Source organism: Gouania willdenowi, chromosome 12, assembly GCF_900634775.1.
Source record: "Gouania willdenowi chromosome 12, fGouWil2.1, whole genome shotgun sequence".
NCBI lineage: Eukaryota > Metazoa > Chordata > Actinopteri > Blenniiformes > Gobiesocidae > Gouania > Gouania willdenowi.
Window position 1 is genome coordinate 20,580,242 of NC_041055.1, and position 13,501 is coordinate 20,593,742.

Here is a 13,501-nt window from a genome sequence, read left to right on the forward strand (position 1 = left end):
AACACCACAGTCCCTCACTGTGGGTGTGCATTAACAGCACCAAAAATATCATCTTTTTAAGTTTTTATAATACAAACAGACTCTGTTTTGATTGGTGGGCTGCATGCTCTCTAAGCCCCGCCCATTTTGATTGGAGCCCTGTGCACATGATAGCATTTTCACAGTGAAGTGACTGGGAGTACTTGATGAGGTATCCAATAAGTCCGAGTGCTCGTGCATAATAACATTATATACTGAAGACATGAGGAGCGAAAGCTGAGAAACCTGAACTATTTATGAAAACTCTAATGCTGCGTTCACACCAAATGCGTCTTCTGCGGCACCGGACGCATCTGCCGCACAAAACGTACCGCAGGATCAAAAAATGTCCCCATTCGCATCATACGCACGTCTGAAGCGACGCCCCGCCCACCAGCGACACATCCAACTGGGTGAGTTTCACTGCCTGCTGAAGCGAGGAGCTGCGTTTCTTTTTCTCTTCTCATAAACATAAACCACCAGTGAAAAAAGCTGGTGTGATTAGCGGCTAATGCTATCGTAGCTCAGTGCTACAGAGAGAACTTTTACCTGCTACTACCACCTCCTCGCTGATTCTCCTCAACGCCAAATCCTTCTTGTCCAGTCCTGGTTATAAAGGCCGTGTCATACAGCTCCAGGTGGTCACACATGACTTCTACTCCATGGTTGAATGGGTGAACAGACCGATGTTAGTGTTGACAAAGACTCTGATTGGCTTTCGTCATGCTAAACAGTCGCAGGAGTTCAATATTTTCAACTCTTGCGGGTGTGCGGATATGCATAAAATCGGGAGCGCGCTCGCACGGCCAACGCACTTGACGTGCGGACCGGACCGCTGCACTTGAAAACTTTTGCATCTGGGACGCATCTATCTATTGACTTTGTATGTAATCTGTATGTATGGACATTTCGTGCCGCATCCGGTGTGAACGCAGCATAAGTAAACCAGCTGATGAGAGCGAAAACACACAATACTTTTTTCTAAATTTCTGGAACAAAAAAAAAAAAAAAAAAAATCACCCATCAGCGCTTTATTACACTAAAGCACAATACTCAGCTTGTATTCCCTCCATTTTTACAGCTTAATCCGTTTTATCTTCCAGTTTTCTGTCCACTGTCCGCTGCAGGCATGTATCGTCTGATGCCAGAGGTGTGACCAAGTCCTCCCCCTTCTCAGCGTAACAATCCACCCCTCCAGGCCCTTCAGCTTTGGCTCTGCGTGCGTCCATGTAGCCGACGATAAACTCTGAGTTCTGATAGATGAGCATGCCGGACAGCGTGAGCACGGCGCCGGCACAGCTCAGAGCGGAGAGCTCGCTGCCGAACAGCAGCTGAGACAACAGCAAGTTCCCTACCACGCTCAGGTTGCCCAGGATGTGCAGGGTGACAGCGGAGGTGAGCGTGATGACGCAGCTGCTGGCCAGGTTGTAGAGCACCGAGCCCAGGCAGCTGAGCAGGATGAAGAGCCACAGGTGGCGGTCGTAATGCAGCGGCGACTCCAGCAGGGCCCAGTTCTCCAAAGCCAGAGCGGCCACGGCTAGGATGCAGAAGCTGGGGATGGACATCAGGTAGAGTAGGAAGACGGAGTTGATCTTCTCCTCCTGGAGTAAAATACCTGAATACACATGCAGGTTACAGAGAGACAACAGCATTCATCTGGTCAGGAACGCATCGTTATAACAATGTACGGTAACAACTTAACAGCAGGGTTGTGGTCAATTACATTTTACAATTATCCATGTTCAATTACAATTTAATTATGATTACAATGACTAGCATTTTTCCCAAATACAAATAAATCACTATTATTATTTTCCCCTTGAAAGATGCAATTACATTCTCAATTACTAAAGTTTAATTACAACTAACTTTTATTAATATAGCGTGACGATCGTGTGTGTGTGTATTAGGGCTGGGCAATATGGACCAAAATTCATACCTCAATATTTTTTCTCAAAATGGCAACATACGATATTATTCTAGATATTTTTAATCAAAATAAAATCAGACCAGAAAAACGATTCTGGGTTAAATTTGCTGATGCAAAATGCCACATTTATTAACAAAATGCTGCACCATATGTGCCACTTTTGGTTTTTTTTCTCCTATAAGGGACAGCACGTGTGATTGAGTTCTGTAGTGGAGCTTGTTTAGGGGAAGGTCTGGGATAGAACGCACTCAGAAATCCATCAAACTGTGCTTTTCATGTTGTTCTGAGAAGGAACGAATGCAGCGACTCCTAAAACGAGCAACATTAGGCACCCAAAATGTCTTAAAGGTGGAAAAAACTTGCAGAAAACGCATTGAAAATTGATGGAGTAGTAGCAGAATTGTCATTTGCTATATCGCCAAAATAGAAAACTCAATACATCTTGAATCATAATATATTGCCCAGCCCTAGTGTTATAGTGTAGTTTAAGCATCTTTACATTTACATTTTGCTTTCATTAGACTTTATTTAGACAGGAGAACCATATTGAGATTTATCATATTTTTACAAGTGTGTCCTGACAGCAGTACAAAATAAAACACATTTACAGTGTCAAAATAAAAATAAAATGTTCTTTAAACAAATATAAAGCACAAGAAAACAAGTACATTAAAAACAATACAAAGTACAGTCACGGAATCAAAGCTTATGAAAGTTAAAACTATAAAAGCCACCAAATAATTAAAAATAAATGAGCTATAACAAGATTGATTATAGCATCTTATGTAAAAGCCCAACTCGGGGCAATAACTGGAATAACAGGTAGTGGGAAAACGTGATATGTAACATTATTCAATAATTTCTAACTACATACGTGTACATGTTTTGCGTTTTATTTATATTCTGAATTTTTATAGAATTTCCATGCTAATTACAATTACAAAGTACATTATCTGAGCTCAATTACAATTACCAAAGCAACATAATTTACATTACAATTACAAATATAATTACAGTATAATTGCAATTCATGATCAATTACGCAATTACAACTATAAATGACCCCAACCCTGCTTAGCAGTAATGTAAAAATAAAAAGCTTATCAGCCAATAGTTATTAGAGTTGCGTATTTATTTATTTATTTATTGCCTATTAAACTGTAATGATTCTTTACTGATACAAGATTCATATTTTGAGGACAATAAGCAACATTTTGTGTATTTTGTTCATTAAAAACATTTTGATGTCACAAATGTCAGTCATTCATCGAGAATATACATGACACGGATTATTGATTATTTGTCTTGTGGAATAAATTTACATTTTAATTTAGTGTTTGACATAAGCGACTCATTTCGTTTCATTATTTTGGCAAAAAATGTTTTGTTTCTTTTTCCCGTGAGGCGATCATTGAAGTTTGTCATGCACAGATGTCATGAGATCTGATCGACCAATTAATGAGCACACCACGGCCCCGAGCAATAACACCTTATGTAATTTGAATGACACATTAATGATCATAAATTTATTGCCTGGGTGACTGTAGCTCAGAAAAAAAAAAAAAAAAAAAAAGAGCGTGCACTTAGTCCTATACTTCCCACGTTTTTTAGGTGAAAACAACTGTCACATTTGATCTCATCTAAATGTTTTCAACAGAGCCTAAAGCAGACAGACAGGATGAGCAGAGGCACGATTAAATACTACTTTTTCATAACTTATTATTTTACTGTAGAGGTCGACCGATATGAGATTTTCAAAAGCCGATGCTCATGCTTTCAAAGCATCTTTTAACTATTTAACTTAGCTGTTGTTCCATGGTTCCACGTGTTGTTGTCACAGTTGTATTTAACGAGCAGCTGGCTGGAGGTTTGGCATGTGTCTGTGTCCCTTTCTGTTTCTCACTCAGCGCTGTGCTGAGAAGAAGTTTTTTAACTTTGAGAAGCAGTTTACTACGTTTGAATATTTATTCCTGTTAATGTTGATGCAATTTAAAGCAGAAACTTGAACAGTTTGTTGCTTGACGCACATCTGACATCTCGTTATTTTCCTCTGCTAATTTATGTTCTGGGGTTGTGTTGGAATGGACTATTATTCATGGTTTCTTTTTGTGTTTAATACTATAATTATATAGCTTTATACTCAATAATCCTGTTAATAAAATAAAATATCTTCAGTCAGGCCAATTTTTGTCAAAGCTATATTTCATGAGATGTTTTTTTTTACTTATTCTTGTTCTACATCGCCTGTTTTTATTATTTGTTAAAAAATTTTTTACTTGCTGTCGTTCTACCTCACCTTTGTTGATTACAATAAATGTTCCTTTTTTTTAAAAAATTGAGACTTGTACAATTTGTTATCATCATTGTGTAATTTTTATGATGTAAATTGAGGGACCAAAAGTAAAATCGGCAGTCCGTATCGGTCATCGGCTAAGGCTGATTGAAAAAAAATCGGTATCGGCCTTAAAAAAATCCATATCGGTAATATCACAAATGTATATATTAGAAATTAAATTAAATACACCAATAGAACTCTTAACATTTACTGAACTTTAAATATACCCGTACACAACCAAGGAAAACTAAACTCCTTATCCTATTAAGGATATACTGTAATAGGATAAGCACCATTATGTTATATCCTTATCCTATTATTTATATCAGCTTTTCATTTGTAAGCCTCCTGGCTTCTACCTCTCCCATGCACATGCTATCATTATTATTACTTTTTTGTTGTTGTATATTCATACATCCGATTGGATGTCATTTTTCTATTCAATGGCTACTCTAAAGTGCTAAATAAACAAAACAAAAAAAACATTACATATTGGTCGACCTCTATTTTACTGTAATGGCCATTATACATGTGTCTGACCCAGGGTTATTACAGTTAACTTAAAATAAACTTAAATTATAGCCATGACGTAGGGGTGAACAGTTATGACCAAAATGATAATCATGATTATTTTGATCAATATTGTAATCACAATTATTTATCGTGTTTGGATAAAAAATGTTTTTAAACAAACAATATTTGTACAGTTTACAGTGCAAAATGAAGCTTTAAATGAAATTAACCCAAGAACAAATTGTACCAAAGGCTAAGGGAATAAATACATTATTAAAGAGTGCAGAGCCAGTATTTTAAATGGAAATTTTGCCGACGATCAGGTTAGTTTATTCGTGGCAACCAAAATCATGATCACAATTAAAATGTGATTAATCGTGCAGCCCTACCATGACGTCCCATTGAAAATGTATTTTTCTCATTAGGTTGATCTAATTTTATTGGTACGGAAGCTAGTGGTCTGTGACCTAAGCTTGCGTGACGGCTACGGCTAAAAGTTGGGAGAAAGCAGCAGAGTCCTATTTGGGATTTTTTTTTAAATATGACTGTCATGTGTGATGGACTGGTGCACTGTCTAGGGTGTACCCCCGCCTAGCACCCAATGACAGCCGTAGATGTGAGTGTAGAAGTGATTTTTACCCTGCACACTACACTAACCTCAGTGCAATATTGCAGTGCACACATTATGTACTTAAGGCTGCTGTGTTGTGGGCTGTTGTATTTAATTTGTGGGAAGCTGTTCATCGCGCACGCACGCGCACACACACAGACACAGACACGCCAAGTCAGTGCACACACTGCTTCATATACACACACACACAACAATCCAAACAGGATTCAGAGGCTACGAGTGCTTCCAAACAACAGTTTGACATGACTGGATTCCTGCATCACACGACATCAGCGTGATAGTGATTCAGAGGAGGTTTTTACTGTCCTGATAATTGAAAAAGTAGTTTTCTGAACGTGACTTCTGCAAATGAAATTCACATTCTCTCCCGCTGTATATATATATATATATATATACACACACACACACATGTATATATACATATATATATATATGTATATACACATACATACATATATATATACACACACATACATATATACATATATATATATATATATATATACACATATATATATGGCAGTGCAATTAATCAAAATTCGATTATGATTTCGAATATTTTACTCAACGTTAATAACATAATTAAAAAATTAAAAATTAAATAAAAAAATAAAAAAAAACGATTATTTGAAAAAAAAATAATAAATATTTCTAGAAGTGTAGGATTCAATGTTAATGTCTGGATAAGGAGAAAAAAATTGTGATAATCGTCACTGTAGAATCGCAACACTTGTAAAATCAGAATCGCAATATAAATCGAATCTGAATCGGGATTAAAATCGAATCGTGACAAAATGGCATCTTCCCAGCCCTACAAAATATGAAAGAAACCGACAAAATCCAAGCAAAAAGTGATAGATATCAGACCCAACGGGATCTTCACTTTAAATTTCTATTTAATTAAGGGAAATATTGTGTAATAATTTGAGGAAAATGTAAGGATTTTCTAAGCATTTTGAGTTTTTTTCAACAGCTTACCATTAAAAATGACTGCAACCATGCAACTGTGAGCTCCTGCAAATATTGAGTTTTATTTACACAATGATTCATGTTTTCTCTGTCATTTTAATTTCTCCTGCGGGACAAATTAGATGGTCTGAAGGGCCGGATTTGGCCCCCGGGCCTTGAGTTTGACACACGTGACTTAGAGCAAAGTACCGAGAAGTGTTTTGTTTTGTGCAAAAGTGAACATACTTGATTTTAGTGTTTGAATGATTTTATTTATGCTTAAAGAATATATTTTACATTGCTTTTTACAAAAAGTGAACAACTTTTTAGTTGACAAATAATCGTTTCAATAATCGCCATTTCAATTATGACTAAAATAAATGTGATTATTATTTTTTCTATAATCAAGCAACCCTATATATACAGTATATATTCCATTCCAAACAGAAAAATTATTGCATTTAGTCTTCTAAAAAAGTTCTTATGCTGGTACTACAAGAGTAAACTGGTGGTGGAGGAAGCGGGAAAAAAAGAGCCTGTTCAGACTTGAAACAAAGTACAGGACATAAAGTCCCAGCCAACATCCAACATAAAAGAAACATTCAAGAGTCTCCCTCTTCATAGGTTCCATTCCAAGTGTTCCTAAATGTGTATTATATATATATATATATATATATATATATATATATATATATATATATATATATATAATGTGTCTGACCCTGGGTATGTCATTTCTAGAATGGACACATGAGGCTCGATGTGTCAAAGAACATCTCTGTTATCATACACCGACTATTATTTATTATAGTCTCTGTTTGCTGTGTGTAAATGAATGTACGTTATGGGTAGACCGCAAAAAAAAAAACTGAAATTCCCTTTGGTGATAAAAAAAGTTGTCTAAAATAAAGTAAAACAAATCCAGTCCACGAATAGATTTAACTTCCGAAATGTCCGTTTATAATATTACGCTGGGCAAAAAAAAGGTTTATATTAAAAAAAAAAGGAAAGAAAAGGTCTTTGGACCGTCATCTTTAGTGAAAACCATTGAGCCTTCAGTTCTGATTGAGACTAATGAGATTAAAGAGACAAACACTGCTCTGTTAAACAGAAATGTCTAAGTATTTTATGTAACATGTGCTTATGTGAAAGTAGAACTTGTGACAGCAGATAAATTGGGTTATGGTAGTAGTCATGTTCAGTTGATATAGATTCAGGAGTCTTTTACAGCTTGAACTGGAGCCATGTGGCATTTTTAGAAATCCACAGAAACACAAGTGGATTTATGAAAGGTAACAGATTTCAGCTATAGGTCATCTGGAGCAGTGGTGAGCTACACTAGCCCTAGAGGGAATCACAATTTCTCCTATTGGTAACAGAACATAATTCTGTGATAACAAATGCAGATTTTTCACATTTGTTCTCACTTTTGGTTTAACAAAAACATTTAACCTCCTGCATAAAAACAAGCTGTTTTTAAATATAAACTGATTTTGAACAAATTCTGGTCATTTCTGTTGTTGTTGTTTTCTTTAATGGGAAACATAACACTAATAAAGTTTGTTAAAAGTCTAAATTTGGAGTTTTTGAAAAAGCTTTGACAAAGAAAAACTAATGAACTCATGCACATCCACTTTAGCTAACTCAACCGCTCATCACATGTGCATACATACAGTATATACTAGCCCTGGGCTATTTTGCCTTAAAAAAAGAATCTGCGATTTATTTTAAAGAAAAATTTGAGTTTCGATTCAATTTTTGATTATTTTTTTTTCACTGCACTTAAAAATGACTGCAGACATCAGATATATTGTCAAAAGTGCAACTTTACTGCTGTGATTGTCCTCAAGAGTTAAAATGCATGAAACAATCCCAAAATAAAAAATAAATGAAGCTCTGTTAATCAACAATTTCAAGCTTTAACCTAGGTTTAAGCAATAGTGTAACAGCAACTTCACAGTAGCTTAAATTTTCCGATTAATAAAATCAGATAACGACATATTTTATAATATTACAAATAAAAAAAACAATAAACTCTTTCCTTAGCATCTCAGCATAGTGCAAATAAAACATTAAACATGTCTGTGGCACACATATAGCCAACTCAAAGGGTAAACAAATGTAAACAAAGAGGGGGCGGGCTCACATCGCGCTACGGTAACCCACAAGGACGGAACATGAAAAAGTCCAAAAAAACTGTGGTGGGAAAAAATTAAATTACATTTTTTTTTTTCTCTTTAAAACTCAAATTTGAAAAAAATAATAATCATGCTTATCTACAAATTTGATAAATCGATTTTTTTTGCCCAGCGCTACTGGTATGTTAGCTAAAAAAAAAAAAGATTGATTATTTTGTTGACAATAACTATGCTATGACAAAAATAAAAAAATACATGTGAAAAAGACTGAATCAAAAGATATAATTTTATACTTATTCACTAATAATAACTAAATTATAATAGTCACATCATATGGAATCCAATCACAACTAAGTTTTTTGAAAGGTTTATATATATATATATATATATATATATATATATATATATATATATATATATAGAAAAGTAGAGCTGGGCAATATATTGAGATTCAAGATGTATCGAGTTTTTTATTTTGGCAAAAAAGAAAATGACAATATCGCCAATATCGAGATACAGTATATATATATATTTTTTTTTTTTAATTTGTTTGGATTCATACAATCATACAGTACAAACCACATCATATAAGTATTTAATATCATTCATAGAGTACAGTTAAACAGTGTTTAAACAGGTTTTTTTTTCCCATTTTTCTGAGATACATATTTTACAACTTATTTTGTATTAAAGTACTCGTGTTAGAAGTTGCTGCTTTGGCTTCTTCTCAAAACATGTAAAGCACAGTTAGATGATCACTGAGTGCGTCCTAACCCCGACCTTCATCTAAACAAGCCACACTACAGAACTCACTCACACGTGCTGTCCCTTACAGGAGAAAAAGACTAAAGTGGTACATATTGTGCAGCAGTTTGTTTATAAATATGCCTGTGTGCCATTTTTCATCAGCAAATTTAACCCAGAATCGTCTTTCTAGTAAGACTTTGTTAAGTTAAAAATATTGAAATCTATATCATGTATCGCCATTAGTGATAAACCGATATTATCGGCTGATGCAGGCTGCTGGGTTCGCCGATCCGCATTATTTACAGAGAGCAGAAATATTTTTTACTTGTTCTACGTCACCTGTTTTTAACATTTGTTAAATATTTTTTACTTGTTGTCGTTCTACCTCACCTTTGTTCATTTCAATAAATGTTCCTTTTTTAAAAATTGAGACTCGTACCATTTGTTATCATCATTGTGCAATTTATATGATGTAAATTGAGGGAGCAAAAAGTAGTATGGGCTCAAGAAAATCGGCAGTCCGTATCGGTCATCGACTTTTAGGCTGATGAAAAAAAATCGGTATTTGCTCCGTCCCTAAAAAAATCCATATGATCTATCCCTAAATCGCCATTTTGAGGAACGAATATTGAGATATGAGTTTTGATCTATATCGCCCAGCCCTAATGAGAAGACATACACATCTGTGTGCTGAGCTGAGAGGTTTATCCAGCAGTGATGTGTGTGTGTGTGTGTGTGTGTGTGTGTGTGTGTGTTACGTTTCCTATAGCAACCATGAGTATGCCAGTGTGTCATTCCCTTGGGTGTGTCCCAGAAATAAGACACACAGACTAGTAACAGTTATAGAGCAGTGACGTCAGAGAGGGAAACACTTCCCACTATTATACAGTGGATGGCCAAAGAAAGGAAAATGTTAAAGTTGGATTTAAAGTGATACTCACTCTGCTGAATGGACTTGACTCCTCTCAACATTGTGGCTGCAAACACAAACATGCAGCCGGTCTGGTCGTACTGCACCTCACCCATGATGCTGAAGGACGCCCCCAGGCAGATGGGCATCATGGCTGTGTATTTGAGGATGTGGTGCTGCTTGCCCAGGATCAGGGTGGATATGGCCAGTGTAAAGAGTGGAGTGGTGGTGTAGATCATTTGTGCAAATGACAGCTGGACATAGTTCAGTCCCATGTTCCCAAAGGCGATGCTGGCACAGAACGTCAGACTCAACAGGAACACCTTATACTTGGCGCTGGGGGTCAGATCCTGGTCCCCTGCTCCTCTGGGCCGGATCTCCCGCAGCTTGATCAGCCCGTAGTCCACCACGATGGCCGTCAGCATGTGCAGCGCGGACAGCAGCAGAGGATACCTGAAGTTGTACACGGCAAAGATCCATTTGTTGAGGCTGGAGATGGTGGTCCCCGTCACCAGCCACACGATGACCGCCGATAGCAGATGCAGCATCTCCGCGGGGGGTCTCCTCCTGCAGCCCTCTGCCAGGGTCGCCTCGCATTTGGAGAAGCCATCGGCGCTGATCATGTTCTTTTCATGGTTCCCTCTGAAAGGCAATCACATGTTGAGCCATCTCAGTGGAGCCTGTGAAACAAGGCGTGAGAAGCAGCGCGGCTGTGTTTTTCCTCCCAAACACTCACAGTTTCCCAGATCCAACTGTAGACAGACACGTGTTTCTATTTTGTATGACGGGCTGGTTGCGTAACTCCGCCCCGCGTGGCTACATGCCATATGATCACGCGCAGGCGGAACAAACAGAGAGGATGGGTGTCCCGAATCTGCTCGTTTCCCCGTTAAAGGGTGGCGACGTAAGGAGCGTTTGCTGCAGTTCAGTGTTTTTCAACCTAAGATATATGGAAGCCCATTCCCGCCAGAAATAAATAAATTAAAAAAAATCCGCCAGAAAAAATAAATAGGAAAAGTATATCAACTTTTTTAATACAATTTACAATAGGTGACATTAACAAAGCAATAGGCTTGAGTTATGTACATTTACATAAACCCTTTGATTGTTTGTAAACATTGTGACGTATTTTGTCGGGCGGGGCTTAGCCTGGAGGCAAAACCACAATTGTCTTCGTTTTTTTCTGAGCACAAGTATCCGCTGGAATCCTATAAAGCTTTCATTTACGTCCACTGACGTTATACCTCATATTATGGCAACCAAACACACAAGACGACATTCTAAAGCTGAAACATTACTTTTTTATTGCAATATATAAACCATTTTACATAACTGACGTTGGGAGACAACAATTGTGTTACAATCTTATATACACGTACACGTACATAAGAGCTGTAACATTACTAGCCTCCACAGTCTTTAGCCAGCGGCGTTACCTGTTTGCCTCGTAATATAAAATTAAATGTTAAATGTTTTTCTAAAGACTGCCGAAATAAAATTCTAATTATTTCAAACTTGAACACGTTAAGAAAAACAAAAAAAAAACAAACAAACAAAAAAAACAAAAACACGTATTTTCAAAATTTCGTAACGTGGTTACCTGTGGAGATTTTCACCATTTACCACAGGGACCAACACATCCACTACACGGTTTGGACCTCTCCATCGCTCGCGCTCTTTGCTGATTGGTTGATCTCCTGACATGCGGTAACGCAGACGGTGACGTCACTGAATGGTGCGCTCAACACAATCATAAACTGTTAACCGGCGACTATGAGACAAGCCTGTAATCACATACCATAATGGCAGCCCTAGCTATGACTATGTTGTTGTTGTGAAATGTTGTAAATAGCGGGCTTGTGGCCCTGACAACACGTAGCGTCTCTCTTATTGACATAACTGTTGCCTGTTAAGCAAACACAGCGGTATAAGCAGCCATGTAACCTGTAACATGACCAAAACAGAGAGAGTAGCAACACTTTAGCTGACCCCTGCTGTGAACTGACGCAGACATGCTAACATTAGCTTTAGGTAGCATTAGCTCTGGTTCCATCAGCCTGTAAAACAGCACACACGGGCCCTGCCTCTGGTAACCATAACATACACAGACGAGCTCTTTGTTTACCTGTTTTTCTGACTGGCAGCATCGCCACATCTCCGTCAGTCCGTCCGTCACAGCGCTGTGAGTGAGCCGAGGACAGCGTGTCATTGGACGGTGCATTTAAAGGGCGACACCGCTGTTTCTATAACAACCAACAACATCTCACAGAAACACCGCAAAGCTCTAATGTTTTCTTTTAATACATAGTTGCTGTCATTTTAGGAAGATTTTCAGCTACTGCAAGTATATTAGTTTAATGTTTTAATATTCTACGTTGAACATTCATTTATCATATATGATGATAGAGCACGCGAAAACGATACGATACGGTGTTTTTGAAGAAGGAAAAAAGACCGTCAAAAAATGCTGTTGGAAAAAAACCCATGCTTTTATTTGGCTAAATGCTTTACCATAAACACCAATATACTGTATGTATATATGTGTGGTTGTGATAATTCTGTGTGATGTCAAAATGTACTTAGTGCTTTTCTCTGTTGATGTTGCTATTTGTAACATTGCTCAAACAAACTAAACAAAACTTTAACTAAGGATACACTTACTCTGGGCATGACTTTTTCCAACTATTATATATATATATATATATATATGAGAATAAAACAAACCACAACAATCTAGTCTGTAGTAGATCATGATGATGCCACCACTCATACCCTCAACGATAAATCTTGTTAAGTTTTATTATTGCAATGTTATACTATGATAATATAATATCATATTAAATGTGCTACTTGTACTTACTAACCATTAAATGGTGTCATTATATTGTTCCTTAAGTGTAGCCCTATTTAGCAGGAGTTAGAGCTCTGTGTGTTAAAATTCAGATTATATATGTATACATACATATTTCAAAATGATAATTGCAACAATGGAAAAAACAAACCAATAAATCTTAATTCTGTCACAACCATAATTTTTTTTCTATTTCAAATTATACATTCTCTTCGGTGAAAAAATCACATTTAGTGAACTACATATGTATATTTTTCTCATGAAATTTAATTTGAAAAGGGTGAAGTGTGACCAACTTTCAAAAATAATTCCTTCTGTTGAAGCTAAAAAGATTTAAATAATAATAATAATAACAATAATATTAATAATAATAAAAAGGTAAAATGTTGCTTAAGATTGTAAAAAAAAAAAAAAAAAAAAAAGTTTACATTCAGTTAACTAGGAAAAAACAGTTTTTTTTTTCCTCAGCTCACAAATAAT

The 13,501-nt window shown here is 36.5% G+C and overlaps 1 protein-coding gene across 2 annotated transcripts; it reads right to left on the reverse strand.

Annotated features, from left to right (window-relative positions):
• Positions 1–1,034: 1,034 nt before the first annotated feature.
• On the reverse strand, positions 1,035–12,392 carry slc35e4 (solute carrier family 35 member E4). 2 transcript variants are annotated; one of them, XM_028463630.1, is made up of 3 exons: positions 12,296–12,392; positions 10,202–10,812; positions 1,035–1,633 (listed from the first exon to the last, which is right to left on the reverse strand). In XM_028463630.1, the coding sequence occupies exons 2-3, from the start codon at positions 10,791–10,793 to the stop codon at positions 1,101–1,103; spliced, it is 1,125 nt and encodes a 374-aa protein (XP_028319431.1). In that variant the 5' UTR covers positions 10,794–10,812; positions 12,296–12,392; the 3' UTR covers positions 1,035–1,100. The 2 variants fall into 2 exon arrangements, with proteins under 2 accessions (XP_028319431.1, XP_028319432.1); XM_028463631.1 differs by lacking the exon at positions 12,296–12,392 and having other exon boundaries at positions 10,202–10,939.
• Positions 12,393–13,501: the final 1,109 nt, after the last annotated feature.